The sequence below is a fragment of the Tenrec ecaudatus genome, chromosome 3 (genome assembly GCF_050624435.1).
Source record: "Tenrec ecaudatus isolate mTenEca1 chromosome 3, mTenEca1.hap1, whole genome shotgun sequence".
NCBI lineage: Eukaryota > Metazoa > Chordata > Mammalia > Afrosoricida > Tenrecidae > Tenrec > Tenrec ecaudatus.
Genome location: NC_134532.1, coordinates 118,680,747 through 118,704,263, shown reverse-complemented (window position 1 = coordinate 118,704,263; position 23,517 = coordinate 118,680,747). Strand labels below are relative to the sequence as shown.

The 23,517-nt window shown below is 36.1% G+C and overlaps 1 protein-coding gene across 4 annotated transcripts in view; it reads right to left on the bottom strand.

Moving 5' to 3' along the window:
- Positions 1-1,767: 1,767 nt before the first annotated feature.
- Positions 1,768-23,517, bottom strand: part of UBE2D3 (ubiquitin conjugating enzyme E2 D3) — a 33,354-nt gene continuing 11,604 nt past the window's right edge. For all 4 annotated transcript variants that reach the window (XM_075543979.1, XM_075543980.1, XM_075543978.1 and 1 more), the window contains exons 3-8: positions 17,490-17,553; positions 17,374-17,405; positions 9,287-9,364; positions 7,691-7,796; positions 5,489-5,582; positions 1,768-3,557 (exon numbers count right to left, since the gene is read on the bottom strand). In XM_075543979.1, coding sequence (XP_075400094.1) covers positions 3,512-3,557; positions 5,489-5,582; positions 7,691-7,796; positions 9,287-9,364; positions 17,374-17,405; positions 17,490-17,553 — 420 coding nt within the window. In that variant the 3' untranslated portion in view covers positions 1,768-3,511. The remainder of the gene's footprint in view (positions 3,558-5,488; positions 5,583-7,690; positions 7,797-9,286; positions 9,365-17,373; positions 17,406-17,489; positions 17,554-23,517) is intronic.

The window sequence follows — 23,517 nt, the reverse complement described above, 5'->3', positions numbered from 1 at the left end:
GAAGTAAAACGAAGGTTCAAAGATCACTGGCTGCCATGTTACAAAGAGCCAGTTATCTAAAAGTGGCGCTCTAATTCTACCATGTATCCCCATTACCTGGAGAACTTTTAGTTTGCTGGGCACCACCCTATAATTCAGTATACATACTTCAGTGATTTCCATCTTAAAGAATTCCTCAAAATATCTTGTCTCCAGACCACACTATGCTGAGGGGGGGAAAACCAACATTGCTTGTCACCTCGGATTACAGGGCAGAGTAACCGCTCTGTAGGTTTTTCCAAAGCTGCAAAAATCTGTGCGGAAACAGATGTTCTCCCGCAGGCCTGCTACTGCTGCTGGCTGAGTGCTTAACGGCTGTGCCACAAAGGCTCCTACACTTTTGAGATAGTTACAATTCAGGATTCTTTGAAACTCTTTTAAGTCCAAATTTATCATACAATTAAGTGTAGATTTCATGTGTTAGCTGGAATTACTGAGTAAGACCAAAGTCTTTCTTTAAACACAGACTTTAATGTTAACAATTCCTTTAAGCTCAATGAACTATTACAAGTGTTATGCAAATGTCACTATTAGACAATATTAGTGACTTGCATTGGGTTCCTCATAAAATAGAAGACAAAAGTCACTGAAAAGTGTAATTGACAATCATTTAACAGTTTTGTTATGCCAACACAAAACATGGCTAATTTGAGTCACCCCCAAACCACTAACACCGCATGATCAGCATCTTAAGTAAACTTCAACTAAGCCATTAAAAAAAGTGAGTGAGTCACTACCCCTGAGACCACTAGTTAACCGTGGTTCATACTTTAAAATGTGAGCACACCCACACATGAAAGTGAACTAATCATTGTTTTTTTAAAGTTTTCTACATCTGATTATCACATTGCAAACTTGCCCAGCAACATAGGTCATTAAAATGTATATTTAAGTACCATCAACTGGCCAACTGGACTATAATCCCTATAAATGAGAAACTTGGAAGTATTCATTGAAAATAAATTTATGCATTAAAAGATGTAGGAAATACACAAGCAGAGCCAAAGTCAACTCTTAATCTGCCAATATTCACTTCAGCCCTACACATGGCACAAGTAATGTCAAAGGGAAGGAAGGCGAAATCTTGGGTTCTTTTGAAGGTTTACATTAGAGATAGTCTAAAGCTCAGTTTCCATACATTCAAAAATGTTGGTTTTCCAGGTACTTTAAATAACTGTTCTCTTCAAACCTGGAGAAGCCTTTATGGCTTATTCCCTTAGACGTGGCATATGAAATATTGCAGAGAGCAGAACATATTATTCATCTGTATGACAACTGATGATCGAAGTAATCTCTGTAATACCTAAGGCGAAAGAGGTCAATCTGAAAACCAATTAGGGATCCAGAAGTTGACAAGTTGTTTCCATCCATGGTTGGCTTCCAAGAAATGATTTGCCTACTAAAGCTGTTATATTTAGAGTATAGGAGTCTCAGAAGTTATTACTTTGGAAATAGCCAAAAAGCAGTACTTCTTACCTTGTGTTGTTACTAATTTCTCATTCATAATTTGAACCCAAAAGAAGTCACAGTACATCTATCCTTAAGAAGCTACCAGTATTTTTAAAGCATTAGAAAAAAAAAATTCACTCACTAGAAAATTGTATAGTTGGATTGCTATTTCCCAAGGAACTGCTTATTACAGAATTAACAGTCAGAACTTCTTCAGAAGGCATGCATTTCCAGTTTAGAGAACAACCCTAAGTCAATAAATCATGTCCAAACGACGTATTAAAATGTTTATAAAAATCAAGCTTTAACATTTATTTTATATCTAGCTTACCACATCATTGTGCAGACAAGGAATAAGACTGCACCGTTGTGTAAGCTGTGCAAAAACGTGAAAATGGAGCAAAGTCACAGATGTGTTCAAAATCGAATACAGGACTGTAATAAAGCAATGGACAAATCAGAACAACTAGGGAAAAAGCAAAACTAGAGGGTCAGAATTAGGAAGGGTGAAGATAATGCCTTTGTTACTAGAGAAGTTAGATCAGTGGCACAGATAGCACTTGTCAAACAAAAATCCAATAGCATCGACTTTTATTCATTCATGTTAAGTCACCTGAAATGATACCGGTTGCATTTAAATGCTCATTAATGTAAAATGGCTGAACAAATCCATTTCAATGGATACTCAATATCCCACATAGTAAAGTCACTTCAACACAGCCTCATGACAACTCCCACACCAAAACAGTACTTTATTTTGTAAATTTTGACCCATTATTATTCCCATTTTTTTAGCTGTCAAGTGTACAAGGTGAAGAAAAAATTTAAATGGGGGTTGCACCTGGAAAATAAATTTCTTAAAACTCCATATACAGGTTTCAAAACTGCTGGGTCCCAAGTCCATCTTTGAACTCTAGGGCTGCCAGTATCATGTGCAGCATACTAAAGCTATACTATCTGAGTAGCTTATTAATTCTGCATAAATCAGGTCAATCAATGTGTCAACCTGTAACAGACTGTGCACTTTAACTGAACATGGCAAAATATTCACTCTTTTGAACTTTACATCATTATTTGATGTCAAACAATGAAGCAAATCCCAACAGTATATACAAAACAGCTTTGCATTTACAAAAGATTGTTTCCCATACTGATTAATCCAGGCAGCTAACTCATTGGTTTATGCAACTTTATTGAAGAAAAATAAATCAATTACTAGCAGAGCTATTAGTTGATCACTCATCCATTGACAACTTGCATCATTTATTCAGTGCTATATTAAACAGTGTATTGGAAGATAGATTAACTAATAGCTCCAAGCCTCCTAACAATTTAAATGAAAATTACAAAATGTTTTGAGACCCTATTTTGGAATACAAAGGGTGTTTGACTTCCAATTTCCATTCTCTGTAGAACAAGAACAGGTCATTCCTTTATTGACATGCATAAAATACATCACATTTTCTGTTCTGCTGATGCTATAAATTCAATACCAATTCTCCAGCCACATCAGTTATGAGCATAAAGTATATCATGTAACCTCAAATCTCTTTGCCAGTGGAAGGCTTAAACAAGAATGGATGCTGCTAGAATAACGCTGCTTCCTTTGCTGTGACAACTGAGCATCCATCTCCCTCCCCCTCAGATGACTTCTTCAGCATGTTAGAGCAGTGAGGAATGGTTTTAGTCTCATAACCAAGTTAGAGTGAAGACATTGGCCACATAATACACATGCTCCATTAAAAAAGAACAAAACAAAACAAAAAAAAACCAAAAAACAATCTTGGGCAACTGTTCTCTTGTAACTACTTTACAGTTTCTAAAAGCAGTTATTGTCCAAAGCTGGAAGAACTTAAGTCTTCTCAGATGAGCATGTGAATGAATGGAGGGAGGTAAACAAAAAATAAAATTAAAAAAGATGAGGTCTGATAGGGGAGCAGCCGGATAAGAAAAATCAAAAAAGGAACAGTAATTTAAAGTTTATTCCAGCTATAATGCAGGTTATTCTGACTTTAAGGTAGCATCACATGGCATACTTCTGAGTCCATTCCCGAGATATTCTGTTGTACCTGTAAATGAAGAAGATTTTATTTAAAACTTTAAAATCTAAGAATTTTCAGTACTTAAGAAGAAAGAGTTCTTATTAATGGCCAGCCTCATCAGGGATATATCCTTTTAATAGCTACGATCAGAATATAAACTAAGGAATAAAGAGAAACAGCAATGGTACTCTAAACAATGAGACGAGAGCTCTAAGCACTGAAGACAGTAATGAGAATTTTTCTATCTCCTACCACTGAGCTAATGTTTTATTAGAAACTCTTAAAATTATGCAAAATACTCACTGTGGCACATTAACATTTACAAAATTATTTTACAGTATGAGCTAGGACTTGTGTTAGAATAGCACATACATTCTATACCTAATAAAATCCATCAAAATTAGATCATAACCCCCACCCCAATCTAGCTTCATCCCAAACTTTGAAAGAAATATAGAAATTACTTGCTCCTATCTAGAAAAGATGATGCCTATAGGACTAAGGGACAAACAAAAGAATTAAGACACTGGGCAGGATATGGGTGACAGCGCAGTGGTCTTCAAGAGCAACTAAGAGTGAGTGTGTTATGTACTAATTCTGAACTACGTGTGTTACTTTCCAAATATGTGGTGACTAAAGTTACTAAGCCTCACCAGAGACTTGCTGAGTGGGAACTGCTGAAAGTAGAAGGCAGGTATCTTTGTGAAAAAGAGTAACAGGTAATTGACACATAAACACAAGGCAAATCACTTAAGCTTATGAATGCTACCAATGTATCTGAATTATATCCATGCCACAAGCTACTTACCCAAACACACACACAAACCCAAAATAGCAATAATCTTAAGAAACTTAGATCAAAGAAAAGAGAACGTTCATTTTCCATTTTAATGTTTAAAACAAACAAAGTGGATTTTCAAACTAAGAATGAAGCAATTCTAATTTCTAAAAAATCTGAAGGACTATTTTTTGTACTATTAATAGTTAACTCATTTAAAGATACCTTCTTCAAAAGGCCAGCACTTTACAAACAGACTTCACCAGCACACAGGGAGCCACAGAATATAGCCGACACTAAAGCAGGCTTTGTCAGTGATCAGTATTTAGTTTAGATGCTTAGCTTCAAACTGCTTTTCCTGACATTACTTACTACCTGCTACCTGGTAACATTTGTACTAAATTATCACATTCCATGTAATGCCGAATTGTATGACTATACAAGTCTTTAAAATTAAAGTTAACACCATCGTCGTATGAAAAAAGGACATTACCTTAAATGGCATTTCCTTACTAGTACTATAAAACTGCTTTGCCATGCAAAAATACTTGCAAGCAATAATTACTCAGTACACTTTAAAGCTTAACGAAGTCAAGCAGTTAAAAAATACAGTGTTTATGAAAAGTGCCAAATCTCTGTTACCTTTTGTTAGTTAATACCGTGCTATAAAGCATGCAGCACCCCAGTGGTTGGCAGTACCATGAATAAGCGCACCAGAGCACAGGTCTTCTTACCCTACAACATAGCGTATTTCTCTGTCCACTCTCTTGCTAACCTATTGTACCTAATTGAACAAGTATACTTGGCATTAATTATAACATACTGTAGTCGTAATGGTGATGTCTAACATAACGGAATGAGAAATTTAATTTTATTTTTACAACAGTAACAATAGTGTGCTCCCGAATATAATTGGGGTAGAGAAAATTTTGTGTTCTTCCCCTAAACAATAATTTAGGAATATGCTATAAAATTTAAAATATTTTTAACAAACTATTCACTGTCACATGAGCCAAAACCTAGTGATTAAAACAAATATTTTAATAACTATCTGGTATACTTCACCTATAACCTTACCATAAATTAGCATCAAGTCTTGTAGACATTGACACAATAATAGCACAATATAAATTTAAGCAAAACAACTTTTGTTACAACTTTTAAGCTATTTTATACTTACTTATCTCTGTCTGTTTTATAGATCCGTGCAATCTCTGGCACTAGGGGGTCATCTGGGTTCGGATCACATAGCAGTGAACAAATGGATAAAAGAACTGCAAGGATACAAATGTCTATTATGTGATCATTGGCACTGAGATAACTTAAAAGCTATGAAGCACTCTTGTAAAACACATACATGTCAACCCTCAAAATAAATGTTTTTTCGTTTAGATCTTAATGTACACGAGATATTTTGCATCCCAGAAGAGAAGTTCGAGGTAAATAAATACTAAAAATAGTTTTGCTGGCATTAAATTCCAGACCAGCTACAAAAATACTGCCAACCCCAGATTTTAGTTTATTTCATTAAAAATAGTACTACTGGTACTTAAGTAATCAAGAGTTAAAAGAACCATTTTTCTCTGTACTGAAAGGGGGGGGGGGGAATCTAGAGAACATCTATGTTATTAGCCATAAATTCTCAAAACCAAAATGCTATCAAGTTGATGCTGACTCGAAGTGTCCCTACAGGACAGGACTAATTGCCACAATGAGTTTATGAAACAGTAACTCTCTATGGGAGTAGGATGCCTCATTTTTCTCCTGAGGAGCAGCAATCAATGCAGCCTGCCCTGGGAGCTTCTCACAAACTCTCAGCACCACCATTCCCCTGGCCCCATGAAATTTTGTCTTCTTGAATTTGAAATGCAACCATAATACTACTATGAGATCCAAGTGTAAACAAGCCATATATTCCCCTAAGTAAAAACAGAAAGAAAAAAAGACCCCAAAACCAAACAAAGTAATTGCTTTTCAGGTAGATTCTGTTAACAGCCCTATAGGGCAGAGTAGATTGCTTTATAGGGTTTTCCAACACTGTAAAAATATTTACAGAAAGCATGGTGACTCTTTCTCCCAGAGCGGCTGGTGAATTCAAAGCACCAATCTTTCAGGTAGCAGCTGAATACATAACTACTACCCCACCAGGAATCCTTACATTTGCAGGACTACTGATTCCATGTCAAACCTCTTCAGTTTCTTATTCTTACCTTTTCAACACACCAGCTCAGAAGATGCCAAGTACCATGAGACATATATCACATTATGTTAGAGTGTCCATTATAGGACAGCCACCACGCAATGTGTGAAAAATGTGTGAACACATAAACGCAGTATGAGAAGCAAATTAAGTACCATTAAAAAACAACACTAACTTTGACAGCAAATAATTTCAAATCTGTGTTTCAAAGAATCAAACCACATCCTGCAATTAGATCCCTCCAAAATCATTTTAGTCATTCTCGAGAAATGCTACACAGCATCTCTTAGAAATTCCGTATTTGCATAGGATAAGCAAATAATTTTAAACATGATTCAAAGTAAAAACACCCAAAATTGAACTGTGAGTACCTAAAGAGGATTAATACCAAAATCTGAATGATTTAGAAGGCAGACATCCTTTCCCAGTAAGTTTTGTGTCTGTGTGAGTGAAATGAGAGCCACTGGAGTCCCTGCTGAGAGAAGGACCGCACTCTCAATGAGGATATTCACGCAGGACCAGGGCGAGGTGTCACAGATGTTACTGAGAGACCCTTACAACAATTAGAAGAGCATAATTGATCTAAAGACTTTTCCAACTCTATCCATTTAGACTGTTAAGACCAAACCAAACTATCATATTCACACCACCTAAGGTTTTTTCTTTTATTTTTACTCTAAAAATAAACAGGAAGGCAAAAACTAAATGCTTCCTACCACACAAATCTTAAATTTTAAAAACTCTTGATAGTCATTAAACTTACCATATATACTTGAGTATAAGCCAACCCAAATATTAGCCGAGGCACCTAATTTTATCACAAAAATTGAATTAAAAACGTGCTGAAAAAACTCGGCTTATACACAAGTACATCCGGTATATTGCAGCATCATGCTAGCTTTTATAAAAGCAACTAAATAAAGAATGAGATGTGCATGTGACTTGGATGAAAAATAGTACCAAATGTATTCAAATAAGTTTTGTGTTGTTTTTACTGAAACCAACTTCCCCCTAACCATTTGTATGTTAACTTGCTCCCATAAAATGCTTAATGAATAAATACTGCCGCAAAAGGCAAAATGTTAACTTATTCCTTTTTTCATAGAAGAGTTGGCAGAAGGACAAGACTAAGTATATATATATAAAAAAGAGCAACTCAAAACTTAAAAAAAAGTATTTTACCTTTAGAAATAGTTAAAGCAGGAGACCACTGTGATCTTAGAATATCGAGACAAATGCTGCCATTACTGTTAATATTTGGATGATAAATTCTTGTTGTAAATGCAACCTAAAATAAATAAAATCAAGCATTCAGAAAACCTTTTAGGGCAAGGCTGAAAATAATTAAGATACAATTTAAGACAACCAAATGGATAGTGCCTAATTTATACATTAAAAAAAAGGTTCAAAAATGACTGAATCTGGCCTTTAAAAATCAAAGCCAAACCAAACGGTCATTGAGTTAATTCCAACTCATAGCGACCCTACAGGCAGGGTAGAACTGCCTCTATGGGGTACGAGACTAACACTTTATGGAAATAGAACTCTCACCTTTCTCCTGGAAGGCTTTTAAAATTAAAATGCAAAGAATAACTTAGGGCAAAAATTTGCTATCAGATGTGAAGTTACCTGTGGCCTTACCATATGGAGAGCTAAAGAGTAATTTGAAGGGCATTTAAATACAAGGTGATTTGACCAGCACATCTTACTAACTTAAATGTAGCATGCCTTTTAATCTGTGCTCTAAATGAACATAATATGTACATTTGAATTCAGTAAAGTCTCTGGGTTACATGTCTTAATTTACATGAGATATCCTTTTAATGTAGGGCTTCCAACCCTACATGACCATGACATATGAAGCAAACCAGGCATAAAATTAAATTTATACAATTTAGGTGATCTTACCCGGTTAACAGGAACAGGAAAATTTAAAGAGTCAAGGCTGAGAGGTACAGTAAATCCCAACAGCCTGATATGGATGGTTGGGTTTTTGGCAAGACTGGAAAGCCACAAACAAACATTCAAAGCGGCATGGTCAGTTGTCCTCTTTGGGCAAGAGTAATACTATTTTTCAAAGCACTGTTATTATTATTAATGACTTACTTGCAAAGGATCAGAAAAACAAAACCTTTCCATCACAATCACCATATCTACATGCTACTCTTATATCACTGAGTACCAAGCCTGTTCTTGCACTAACCCCCAAACCAAACCTGATGTCACTGAATGGATTCTAACTCATAAGAGGGTTCCAAAATTGTGGATCTTTATGGGACAGCCTCATCCTTCTGAAGGGCTGAAGAACCACCAAGCTTGTGGTCAGGAGCTTATCTTCTTGCATGAGGATAAGGCTAAATAAGAAGCGTATGCACCGTACCCAGTTCCAACTGGCCTACAAAATTCTTAACTGCATCTTTAAAGAATAGATTATCCTGTGTAACCTGGGGACTGCCTGTAATCCACCAGTATTTGATCTCAAGGACCCATTTGGTAAACCTGTAACGTGACCGGTGAAGGGGAATTCCAAAGACAACAAAGGTCTTATTGCCAAGATCTCTTTTATGATTACTCATATAAATATGTCAATAGCTTGGGAAGTCAAACACATGCCTTTAATACTAATAAACTAGTCACCTCAGGGTACTAATTTTAATTTAAAAAAATTTCCTCAGTTATCCATCAGAAACACATACAGCAGTTTTAATTTGTTAAGAATGCTCTAAAATAAAGAATGAGTATATATATACTGGAGACTTAGAGGGTGGAAACACTTACCTTAGGTGGTTTGAAGGGGTAGTCTGTAGGAAAATGAATTGTCAAAAAGAATACACCGCCTTGATATGGGCTGTCATTCTGTGAAAGAAAAATTATCGTTACACATTCCATACAGGATTTCTATTTTCTGAAGATTCCTCTATTAACAAATCAAGTTTAGTTCTTTAAAAACTACAGTGTACTTGAATCATCCAATTCCTCCTCGCAATTCAGTTCAAATTAACCGGAAATCACCACAAAAATTTAAACATACACTAAAAAATTATGGGAGACATCTCAATTTATAAGACATTAAATGAATCACTAGAAATATAAATACACCAGATTCTGATTCCCAAAGTATAAAGAAGCAAACGAACTATTCATAGTCAAGCTATAATTAAAAAAAAAAAAACCACCACAACAAAAAACCCAAACTTGTAAGTGTAGTTCATATATTTTTCTCACTAAAAGTCAGATGTATGTCGAAAGCTCAGTATCACTTACAGGTTATTCTGCTCATTGGCAAATAAAAACGCCAATTATTTCAAGCAACAGGAAACTACCTCGCGTGAGAGGCAATAAAATAGATCTAAGAAAAATTTAACTTCTACCCAACCCCAAACCCATCTGCCATTCAGTAGCTCCTGAATCAGAGATAACCCATAGTTTTCCCAAGGCTGTAAATCTTTATGGGAGCAGACAAGTCTCATCTTTCAAAGAGTGGCCGCTAGGTTTGAACCATTGCTTTGTGGTTAGCAATTCAATGTTTAGCTGACATAGCCACCAGGGCGCCTCAAAATTCTCATTTAAAACCACGAGGTTTTTTAATCCTTCAAAGGCATCCTGAACTATTCATAGAAGAAAATGAATTGTGAATACCAAGTCAAACAGTCACCTAGCCAATTCCAAATCATACTAACCCTCCCTGTTGGACAGAATAGAACTGCCCTATATAGTTTTATTGGATTGTTTATCTTTATGGAAGCAGACTGCAACACATTTCTTTTGCAGAGCCATTGGTATGTTTGAGCGGCCAAATTCTCTAGTAGCCAAGTGCTTTCCACAGTTGGCCACGAGGCTTTATTAACACCAAAACAAGGTGAGATAACAAAGCTGTTTGCCATTCCAGTTTAATGAAAACCAAAACTTTTAAGTTGTTTACATTTTAAGTTATCCAATAACCCCCCAGCACAAATTACTGCTCGACCTTGACCTCATCATGTGCTTAAAATGAGTAAAATATACTTAGAATCATGTCAAGTGAAAACAATGATAGAATGAGTTTCCAAACCTAGATTCTTTTGAAGGCCACCAAGATGAAGGTGACCAGAGAAGGTGATGTGCAAACGATACTGGCTTGCTCAAAAATAAAGACGATAGGGATTTATAAAGTTGCCTCTGAAGCCAATAAAATTTTATAGCAACTGGATTACTATCAATATCATATCTGCTCTATTAGAGACTTTGAATAGAGAACATCATTCTTTTTCAGAACACATATTACAAGTATACGAAGAACTTAAATAGCAAACAATTTTACAAACAGGTTAATATTGAAGATAATATATTAAAGCTTTTATAAAACCCAGTTCTTAAAGAGTTTCGTTTAATCTTTCCTCCTCCCTTCACAAAATCAAGTGCTATGTCTAATTGGTTCAAATAAAGATGGTTCAGTAAGATTGATAGACTATTCAAAGTTCGTTTGCTCAAAAATGTGTAAGATGAAAACATATTATGACGTAGAAATGTCGAAGTATTGTTCCTTACAAGATGTGAGGTGGTCATGCACCTTGGTCAAGTTATCTGGGGGGGTGGGGGGGGGGATCCTGGATGCTTCCTCCCCCCAACTACCATGATCCGAATTCTACCTTGCAGGGCTGCATAGGACAGAGGCTGTACACTGGTACATATGAGGGCTGGAGGTACAGGGAATCCAGGGTGGATGATACCTTCAGGACCAAGGGTGTGAGGGACGATGCTGGGTGAGTGGAGGGTGAGTGGGTTGGAAAGGGGGAACTGATTACAAGGATCCACATGTGACCTCTTCCCTGGGAGAGGGACAGCAGAGAAGGGGGGAAGGGAGACTCCGGATAGGGCAAGATATGACAAAATAACGATGTACAAATTACCAAGGGCACATGAGGGAGGGGGGAAAGGGGAGGGAGGGGAAAAAAAAAAGAGGACCTGATGCAAGGGGCTTAAGTGGAGAGCAATTGCCTTGAGAATGATTGGGGCAGGTAATGTATGGATGTGCTTTATACATTTGATGTATGTACATGTATGGATTGTGATGAGTCCCTAATAAAATGTAAAAAAAGAAAAGAGGAGAAAAAAATGATTAGGGCAAAGACTTTACAGATGTGCTTTATACAATTGATGTATGTATATGTATGAACTGTGATAAGAATTGTATGAGCCCCAATAAATTGTTAAAAAAAAGTTATGGGGGGGGGGAGGGACAGACAATCCCTCAGGCTTGGCAAAGTAGGAAGGCCCTCCATGCTGTGGATTTACACAGTGAAGAAACGATCTCAAGCATAATAAAAGATTGTTTGAGGGTGGCACAGGAGGCTCACCATGAATCAGAAGTGACTCAGTGGTACTTAACATAGAAATAACTTACTACTGGTATACCTGCCTTCATTCACTCTGGCTCGTTACCACTGACTACATTAATTCTATAATGATGAACTAGTCTAAGACACATATCACTTCTGATTAAAACCTACTAAACTCTTAATGTTAAGCATCAACTCTCCCCCCACCCCCAAATCAAACCAGTTGCTATTAAGTCGAACAGAAATCATGGAGACATCATGTGTATAAAGGCTAACTGCTTTGTACGGTTGTTTTGCTGTCAAAGGTAATAGTCAAATAAAGTGCTTCCTCCTGTGGCTATGCGATACACAAGCAAGTTAGCTTGGGTCTCCAAATAGTTTTAACATTACCTCTCTCTGCAAGCTTCATTTCCAATTAAAATAAAATAATTAAGCATGTAAAAACCAGCTGCAGTATGTAAGGAGGTTAATTTCTTCCCATTGCATCATTCATACTGGAACTATACTTTTTTTAATAGCACATACACAGACTTACCAAAGAACTTATAAAATCTTATGAAATCATATAAAATATTTTTATCCCTATGTGTGGTTCCTGTGTACCATTTAAATGATGCACTTTTTGTTTCATAACGTTAACAATCAAAGAGAATTCCGCCAATTACAATCTATTAAATTCTGTAATTTTTGCAGATCCACGAGTATGAGCAAAAAAGAAATGGAAACTCAGATAGTTATCTGATTGGCACTCTGAACTTTGCATTAAACACTGTTTTTAAGAGTTTTATGAGCCCCAATAAAATGATTTATAAAAAACAGTTTTTTAATAAATCAGAGCCTATAATCATTAGAATACCGGCAACCGTAATTGTGACAGTGCTATTACTTCAACTGATCTGAGAAAATACTCCAAGGATAAGTTTAATTTTGTTACTATCCAGTTTTCCAAGAAAATCCATTCTCTATAGATTGTTATGTCATCAGACTAAACTTTCCTGGAACACAACGGCCTGCCACATAGGTGAATAAATAATTACCCTGTGATGCTATGTCACAAAGATGCACCAAAGGTAAAAAGAATTACTACTTGAGTTCTTCAACTGATGTCCTTCACAGTAAAGGTTCCTTGTTTATAAGGTTCCTGGCATATAACCTTGCATAGTTAGAGAGAAACAGGGGCCCAGTCAAGATGGCTCTTAAATATAAAGGCCGACTATTTCTCCCCCAACAATACATAGGCCCAAACTGGCTGAACTATCAGTTACTTAACTACCGTATATACTTGAGTATAAGCTGACCCAACTATCAGCCGAGGCACCTAATTTTACCACAAAAACTGCATTAAAATGTGCTGGAAAACTCGGCTTATACACGAGTACATACGATATTTGTAGTCTGTTAAATTTGTTGTACTGTGATAGCTTTGTGTGTTGTAATGTTGGAAGCAAGGCAACCGATATTTGAAATACCACCGGGGTTTTAGTTGCCATTCCAGATAAAACTGAAGGATCTAACTTGATCTCCTTGGAGTGGGGATGTGTGGCAGGGCATTGTGTTAAAAGATGAGCACCCGTGATTGACAAGCTCTCAGAAATGACTGGGAAAAAGCCACTTTCCACTGATGTGGCTGGAGTACGCTTTGGGGATCTTCATTGCTGTTGGGACACGACTCAAAGTAAGAAGAAACAGATGCAAACTTCCACGTGGAATGCATGAAGTGGGAACATTTACAAAGTTGGAAAAAAGGAAATTGTACCTTTCATCATCTCAGGAATTAGCTTAAACGGACTAGTAGTGACAATTTGCAGACACTTTTTGGTCTAGTGTCAAAAATAGCAAGTTAAAAAGAAACAGTGCCAATCCATCATAAAAAATAACAATTCAAGATCTACCCTTAAGTACCACACTGTCACTGACAGGAGGACTACAAGAAAGACCAGTTGATAAGACCGTTAGTCAAATGCAGGCACAATCCATTAATACTAAAGATGAAGAAATTGAAGCTTTTTACAAAACCCTGCATCTTAAATGGATCAAAAATCAAATCAAGGTACATTGATATTTACTGGTGAATGAAATGCAACAGTTGGAAAGGAAGAAGGGATCAGTAGTAGAGAAATACTACCAAGCCTGATGACCTATTCATTGGGAAATTCCCTTTTTCAACAACATAAATGGCAATATCCATGTGGACCGAGTCAGACTACATACACAGAAATCAAGTCTGCTCTGTATGTCGTTAAGAGCCATCCAGCGTGATTGATAACCCGAATAGGCCATCAATGCTCATATGTTAAATGCAAGTTGAAACTGATGAAAATGAAGCCCAGGAGTACCAAAATATAACTCGAGTATATACACCTTAAGTTAGAGACCATCTCAAAAATAGATGAGGCATTTACCGCTCGCTCCTAACTAGAGACCAGTTGCACTGAAGAGTGACTTTAAGGGCATCATATATGAAGCGAGCACGAAAGGTCATTAAAAAGGCATTTAAGAAATAAAAGACCAAAATTTCTATCAGAAGACTCGAAATTTGCTCTTAAATATCGAGTAACAAGTAAAAGAAATGCTGAAAAGAAGATTTCAGAGAGTAGTTTGAGGAGACAAAAATATTATAATGCCAAGTGCAACATGGTGAGAACACACCTAGCATTTCTCAAGTTGAAAGAACTGGCAAAAAATTCAGCCCACAAGATTGAAGAGGTCTATGGGCAAAATACTGAATGAGGCAGGAAGCATCAACTACAGATGGGAGTTAAATAAAAGGAACAAAAGGCAGCAATTGAGTACAAATATATGAGGTAGCATGTAATCAAGAAACAATGGTATTAAAGGGAAAAAATGGTTAATTTGCACTGGAAAGATTAGCGAAATACCAGGCTTAAGTTGACCAAATGTCAATTGAGATGTTTCAATTACACCTTTCAGGCATATTTGTTGTCTGTTACAAGGTTTTTGGAAGTAAACTACCTGGCCAATTGTCTGGACTAGGTTCACAATTGCGCCTATTCCACAGATGACCCCAAAGAATGCAAAAATTATCGATCAATTACTATTAATATCAAATTCAAGTAAATTCTGCTGAAAATAACTCAGAAACTGTTGCAATAATGTACTTATTGGAGACTGCCAGAATTTCAAACTGGATCTAGGAAACAACATAATATATGGATTATCACTAGTGATATCAGACAGATGTTAGCTGAAAACGCCGTGAATCCCCGAAAGATGTGCATCGGTATTTTGACTCCACAAAGGCCCAATTGTGTGATCATGGCCAAAAGTGCAAAGAATAAGAATTTTTGAACACTTCACCCTTTCGTGATCTCTGGGACATATATCAACCACCATCCATTTTTATCCTGTCAGGTTCTTTGGAAGATGCTATTGCAATTGCACTACATGCTACCGTGTGGGTTGTATGTGTACCTTTCTAACTGCATGAATTTGAGGAACAGGTTTCTTACAAATCTTACCCCATCAGTCCCCTTAGGACATATTCTACCACGTTAACAGCATCAAAATATGTATTATCTATAAGTAGAACCACCACTCCATTAATGAAAATATAGTATCAACTAAAAATTCAAAGTAGAAAATAATTCAGTCATAAGAGAGTTATGCTCCTGCGGAACTTGTACATATATCAAGTAGTAGTTGTTCAAATAGAACAAGGAGATATTGCACAGTTTACAATGAGGAAACATATCAAGGTCATATGCTTTGACTGTAATTAATGTCAGGTGCTCATAGATACAACCTTGCTTACTGAAAATGTAGAGAACATGGAAGCACTTACTAATAAAAATAAGGATTTTATCTTACTTAGATCCACAATCAATGGCCATGCAAACAGCAATCAATAAACCAAATTACGCATTGCACTGGTCAAGTCTGCATAAAAAAAAGCCTTTTGTAAACATTCTCAAGCACCTTATCTGCATATAGAAGAAGACCCACGAATAAAGAAGACCAAATTGCCTCTTCACTGTCTTTGAAATACGCTACTGGCAAAGAAGACTGGATATACCAGCGACTCAGATGTAGTGGTTAAGAGTTGGGCTGCTAGCCCCAAGGTTATCATTTCAAAACCACCAGCAAGCTGAGGGAGATGAAGCTCTGATAAAGTTAGCCTTGGAAACACAGAAGAACAAACATATGTGCCTTGATGTCAGCACATCTTGACCAGTACCGCCTTCTTTTTTCACTGCCCCTCTACTTTAGCAACCATGATGTCCTTTTGTAGAGTGGTCTTCTCTCTAACATGCCAACAGTACATGAGACAAAGCCTTGCAATTCCTACCTCTAAGGAGAATTCTGACCATACTTCTTCGAAGACACACTTGTTTGTTCATTTGGCAGTCCATAATACTTTACATATGCATCGACAATTCTTTGATGTTCCTTATCTAATGCCCAACCTTTCACATGCACTAAGTGATTGAAATATACCAAAGTTTGGGTCAGGCACACCTTAGTCCTCAAAGTAACGTACTTGCTTTTCTAAAGAGGTCTTGTGCAGCAGATTTACCTACGCTGCTCCCATGAGTACCGATTGTAGATCAATGAAAAAAGAGGAAGATTATTAACCAACTTGACTGCAGCTAACAAAAAAAAAAAAAAAATCAAGTTCTATCACGTTTGATTTTTCATCTATCTCCTCTTCTTGACACTGATTTTTCACTTACTCGGATCTCATACTTGTTTTAAAATTGCCAACTTCAACTAGATTTTAAGATTCTCTAAGGATCTACATAAGTTCTAACTATTAAGCTCACTTTGTCCAATGCCTAAAAAACAGCACACTTAGAATTGTTAATGGGAGAGGGTGAGGGGAGACTTGACACACTATAGTTATCACAATGAAAAAAAAACCCAACAACTCGTTGACTGAATCCATTCCCACTGGCTAACCCTTCGTTGGGTATTTCTTCCTTTAGAATTTTAGAAACGTCTACTATTAACCATTAGCCCATCTCATACATTATTTGTTTGCCTAAAGGTAAAACAGCAAAATAAAATGGGAGAATAATTTTTTCAGAAAGGTATGTCATATATAATCCTAAACTGTCTTCTAAGTCAGAAATCAAAGCAAACACTGCCATCGAGCCAATGCCAACTCACAGCAAGCCTAAAGGCCAGGGCAGGGCAGAACAGCAAACCTTGAGTTTCCAAAATGGTAACTATTTACAGGAATAAAAATCCACCAGCTTTCTCACTAGGAGCAACTAACCATGAGGCTCACAGCCCAATGCATAACTACTACACCCTGCAAATATTAAGCACTGTTCAAAATATACAGTCATACTTCTGGATCTTTTGTTGGGATATGATTCTTAATTGGTACCTATATTCTGAATACTTAAATTACATAGCATATGGTTTCTAACCATATTAAAAATGTTGTTTCTCTTTCAAAATAACAATACAGCCAGGGCATAACAAAAATAAATTACACAATGAAATAAACCTAAAGAACAGGCTAAAATGACAACCAAATCAGTCATTTATCCTTAAAGCCAAATTTAAAAAATTGATACTTACAGGTCCCATAATTGTGGCTTGCCAATGAAACACTAGAAAAATAAAAACATTTATTATTTTTAAATGCACACATTCTTTTGAAATTAGCCACAAAAACGAACTTGAAAGTTACTTACTATCATCCCCAACTGGACCTGCAGAACATTGTGCTGGAGGATCACGGGCCAAATCACTAAGTTCCTATACCAAGAGAGAAAATGGTGGGTCATGTAAGTGTAATAAAGAGTCAACTGTTCCAGTAGATTTTAGCCCATCCTTTAACAGACAAGCAATTCTTTCCCCAAATTAATACAAGGGGTTTCAAAAAGTTTGCAGAAAAATCAATCCTATTATCTTTTATCCTCATTTTCCACGAATTTTTAAAAAGATGTTCCCAACACTACCGTTAAATCAAAGCCAAAAACAAATTCACTGCCATAGCGTCCATTCTGATCATAGTAACTATCAGCACATATAATAAGTAACCTTAGTACGGTGTCTGAAATCTGGTAGGCATTATTTGTTTAATGAACACATAATCATCTTGATTAGGGTTCAAAAAAGTATACATGTCTGTTTAATTACATGTACAAAAGCTCTCCACTTAAAATTTTAAGTAATTGTAGTCTGATACTTTCAGAGCCCAAGAATTTTAACAAGGCTACTCTTGATATTCATGTAAATGGATTAAAAAACATTTTTCCAGACAGTCTTTGTTCCTTATTTCCATCTTAAATTATTCTTCCTATACCCTATTATGTCTGCAGGATCCTTTACATCTGACCATTTCCACTTGAAAAACCTCTCCATAGGGCCAGGTATCTTAACCATTTAATTTCATTTCCCCATGCTAATCTCATCTCTTACTCAACAAATTGCATTCAAAGCAAGCTACACTCTTTAAGATTCCAACTCGGAAAGAAACTACTTTTAGAAGCAGGCATAGATAGTTCCACCTTAATAATGTAGCCAATAATCATTAAAAGCTAAAAATAGCACTATAATGTTAATAACACTGTTGCCTTTAATATTTTCAAATTAATTTCTTACAGTTGTCTGTATGGCACACATTGATTGGCAAGACTCAACTCAAAAAGAGGTAATAATGTTTGGGATTCAATTTTAACAAAAAGAAACGACATAACTTATGTGCAAGACTTAAGTACTAGAAAGCAGAGGAATGGACAATTAAATAAGACACGAGAATTTAACTACTATTAATATAGCTATAATTAACCTCTTCCTTCACTTAATATACTGGAACATTTCCTATAACTGGATTAAGTGGAAATAAATTTCCTAAATGGCTACATTTTTATTTTCAATGTTTGCTTTCCAGTACAAAGTCCCACCAACAAAATTCAGAAGCCAGAACTTTCAGTATAAGCCCTTCAAAAGTTGTACAAAAGAAATTATGTTTAAATCCCAGAATTATCACCTGGTAGAAAACAGGAAATTATACCATTCATTAGCACATAAAACAAGCTATGACTAGTACAGAAGGAAAACAAATTATAACATATATACCCCTTAATTTTTATTAAAGTTCCAGAAATATCATTGAGTAAACTGGTCAAAGTTGAAAACTTGTGTTGTTTAATTAGCCGTATGTTTATTGTGATTGATGATTAGGTTGCAAATGAGACTTGCAGACCTCAAGGGTTGAGATTATACCATGTATTCAATACATATTATAATAATCACAGGAATAAAAAAATCAGATCTCATATAAGTGGTAGATAGCACTTCAATTGACAACCAAAAAGGATTCTGACAGATTTGTAAATCACATTAAGCAAGGGCATAGGCAGGGAATATATTTACTAAAAAGAGCAATTGTTTTCTAGGAAATAACAAAGTCTTGGCATGGAAGAGGTTAAAAAACCCCAGGAAGGACAAGAAAAATTTTCATATGCTCATACAGTTAGTTATGTTATGGTTAGTTATGGTTCTATGTTAGTTATGGTTCTATGACCCCAGTTCTAATAGACAGAAATAATTGGGGTTTAAATCCTTTTCAGTTAATCGAAAGGTAAAAGCTTTAAATGCCATAAATGGGAAAACGTAAGTGGACATTTCCCTTTAAATTCAAAAATTAAAGGTGACTATCCTGGTTGCCAGGAAGAGTCAATTTACACCCAACTGTCCTGACATATGCCACCTGTCATAATCTTTTTTGGCAATTTTTCTTTTAGGTAGGTAAAGGATCCCTGGTGGCACTGTAGATTAGGTGTTGGGCTGCTAACTTAGTCACAATGAGTCAAGAATGATATTGACTAGCTAAATGAGTCCCCATTGAGTCTATGTGGATTCAGGGTAACCCCTTGTTGTCAAGGGAGAATTGTCCTGCACACAGTATACATCACTAGACCTTTCTTGTGTGGTACCTCCGAATTGTCCTAAACCTTCAACGCTCTACAGTCAAGCATATTAACCACTTACACCATCCAGGGATTTGGGATTGTTGTTTCTAGTTGATATCCATTCAGTCCAAGCTCATAGTGAAATCTATGAACAACCTATAGGCCCCCCATCCTGCACCATCCTCACAATTAATTATGTTTGATTCCAATGCTGTAGTCACGGTGTCAGCCCTTGGTGAAGGTCTCCCTGATCTCCCCCCCCCCCCCGAAAAAAAAATGCCTAAAGTACATGAAGCAAAGTCTCAGAACAAATGTGCCTCTAAGGTGCATCCCACCTCCACTTATTTCAACACAAGACAGGATGGATTTATTAGACCTTAGCTCAGTATGAGGAGTTTGGTGGCATGCATGGTGGTGGGTTATATGTGTTGGGTTGCTTACCACAGGGCCAACACTTTGAAATAATCAGCAACTCTATGACGTGTGAATGATAAGGTTTCCACTCATGTAAAGATTTAGTCTCAGAAAGCTGGAGGTAATTCTCTACTGCCATCTAAGTTCCTATGTGAGTGAGAATAAACTGGACGGCAGCGTTTCACTAACTTTGTACACTTCAGCAATGCCTTGAGATTATCATGTACCAGTGTAAAATGTGTAATTGGTCATCTCCCAAATATACAACTTAATTCCCTGTCTTTAATGAAGATGAGCAACTAAAAAGAGCTATTTTAAGGTTCAGCATCAATTTAGAGAAATAACTTTTAATTCAACTTAGACTTAGTATTATACTAGGCCTATTTCCTCAGTGATTAAATAGGAATGTCTACCTTTACAAGATTTCTGAGGGGAAATCAAACTTAAAAGCACGTTGACAAACTACCTTGCACACATTATAATACTTAGTACCAAGTACTCAATAAACAAACCACTTACAGAACACTCATCGTTCAAGCAAAATTCCTGGGTAGGTTCTCAATTCATTCATTACTAAAACAAAAGCAAGAATGGATCATAAATAGGCTATGTACTATTCTCTTAAGATAATTTTGATTACTGCTATGTATTTTGTTTTGCTTGACAAATCCTTATGCTTGGCAGTCTATAACACAGTCATCTAAAGCTACATTACCATGCTTTCAAGAATATACTATAAAACTCAGGAACTAAAGGACTTTAAAAAGGTTTAACACAATCCAACTTTCTTATGTTGACCTACTACAAATCATCTACGTAACATAATTATTTAAAAACCCTGGTAGTTATTTCTAAATAAAAATCAGTGTAATGGTTGATCTAAACAAAATATGCAATAATCACATCAAAAGAATTTTATTATAGATAAAATCAAAGTTCAAAAAATTGAAGACCTAAAATGGATCAACACACCACTTCGAATTATGAAAAATATGAAAGTATTTCTACAAGAAATGGTGACTTTTTCCTGCACTTTATGAATCACATTAAGTCTGTTTAAGTGCTAGTAGAACTATTTTTCTCAACTAGTTAGTGCTGAATTTTAGCTTTTCGTTCCTATAATTTCAGGCTCTGGTTACTGTCAGGTTCTTCAGAATGCCACATTCTCCAAATGTCCATCACAAAGATACTTAATGAATAAGCAAAGACCTAAAATTCAGCCCAATAAGCATAAGCTAAAATAATATTATCTACTTTAAATTCAACTTAAATTCAAAAGTATTTTAAGGATCAAAATATAAGGTCTGATTTAGAAGAACACTATTTTAATTTCATCACATTTTAAAAAGTAACACCCAATGGGAATCAAGTCACGTACTAGCACTTAACACCTGATACCCAAATAATTTTCATGACATTACGGTAATCCCATAGCACAAGCAAATGAAAAGTTAAAAAATAATGTAAGATTATTTTAAGGGAGAAAAGTATGGGGACCAACTGTGTTATCTCAGATCTTTTTAGCAGCACTTTGGGTGTACTCAAAAGTCACCTTAGCCATATTTCTAGGAACGACTTTTTTCCTTACTCCAAACATGTTAACTGCAGTTTTGGATGATTGCCAGCTATCACTGACCGATTACTTCAAACCAAAATCAAACCCACCATCTAGTCAATTCTAACCCATACTGACCTAATTTAGAGATTCTGTGGTGGTAAAAATTTGCAGGACCAGATACAGGGGTCATTGTTAAGTTTGTTAGCCATTTAATGACTAACCAACAGCATAACCAAGCTTCCTTTAACCAATTACTCAAATAAGGCTACATCATAGATTTTTTTCCCCCTTCAGTCTAAATAACATAGCCAAGGAACCTCTTGACTAAGAAAATAGCTTTAAGACCCCAAATGGGTATCAGTTCTTCCCTCTAAGAGTTCAAAAGGTCACATACTTTTCCTTCTCTAATTATGATCTGCAAGGATGTGACCCAGAGCTGTTGGCAGGCATATGGCCTTTGAATTATATGGTAAAGCCAAAGAAAAGACCTACGTAATTTGGTAATCAAATGTGGGATTTCTCTATTTTGAGATTGTCATTTGCCCTGGTTTTTAGTTATTTCTTTGTTAATCACCCTAGTTTCCTTCTAATAAACTTTCCTCATTTGATCTGGTATTGCAAATAAGGAAAAGGGGGGAGGGGAGGCGCAGGGGGAACTGGAAAGAGATTCACTCTAAGCAGAGCACCACCTCGGACCTATTTACCAATACTGAATGAAGGTCATTAATGCACAAAGATTTGAGACTTGCTGAGGATAGATAAGAAATTCAAATACAGCAAACAGTCTGGAAACTAAACGAGGGATAACAGAGAAATCATGTGCCCCTTTATAGCAAAGAGTCAGCTTTCAAAATGGTCACAGATGTTAGTGGTTACTTTACATGAAAATGCAGCATTAGCTAAATTCACTTAAAGAACAATTTGTAGACACTGGCATTGAAGCAAATATAATGAATCTTTTACATTAACATTTTGAAGTCCACTTCTATACCCTGGTGTACTAGAGACACTACAGCCTATAAAAAAAGGACTTAATCTTTTAGAACCAAAGGCAAGGGGGAAGCTAAAGATAAGTCTTTAAACAAGAGTAAGACAAAATGAGGTTTGGGTCTTTGAATGTACAGACAAGTCATGCACCAGATATAATCTTGAAATTTATTTTGTAAAATTACTAACGTCCTAAATATTATTTTGACACACCCACATTTCATATGGATATGTGTGTACACACACACACACACGTACCTATTATATAATCACCTTGAGCCAGTTCAAACGGGTTGGTTCAGTCATGGCTGATGCAGCAATACTGGAACCAACTTAAATTTGTAAAATGGAAGAGTAACTGAAAAATTATCAGTAAAAGTCCTGGAATAGGAGACATAGAAGAGGCATGGTGCTTCCTTTCTGGATTCTGGTGCAATATTATTGCCAGAACTAGAGAGCAATGCATATAAGTAACCTAACTCAGCATCTTTTGAATTGGGTACAGCGGTTTCTGATGGACATTCATTCAAGAGATTCAACTGCTACGCAACCCCAATGCTGCTCATTTTCTAGAGAATAAATTTCTATCAGCACGCCAACCCACAACTTTTTCCTGTTGTGGTTATTATTCTGGTACATCCACGTTTTACGTGTTTAGGTTTCCTGGATTGGTTATAGCCATGACTGGGCTGGAAGAAGTGATCTAGAGGTCTGATAACAATGTTCACATTTTTACTCCATTGCGCTCAAATTTTAAGAAATGCAGCAGACAACCATAAAAGTTCTATTGTGTACTTTCCAATATGATTTACTTCTTTTATTGCTTCATTTTCAGATTTTACA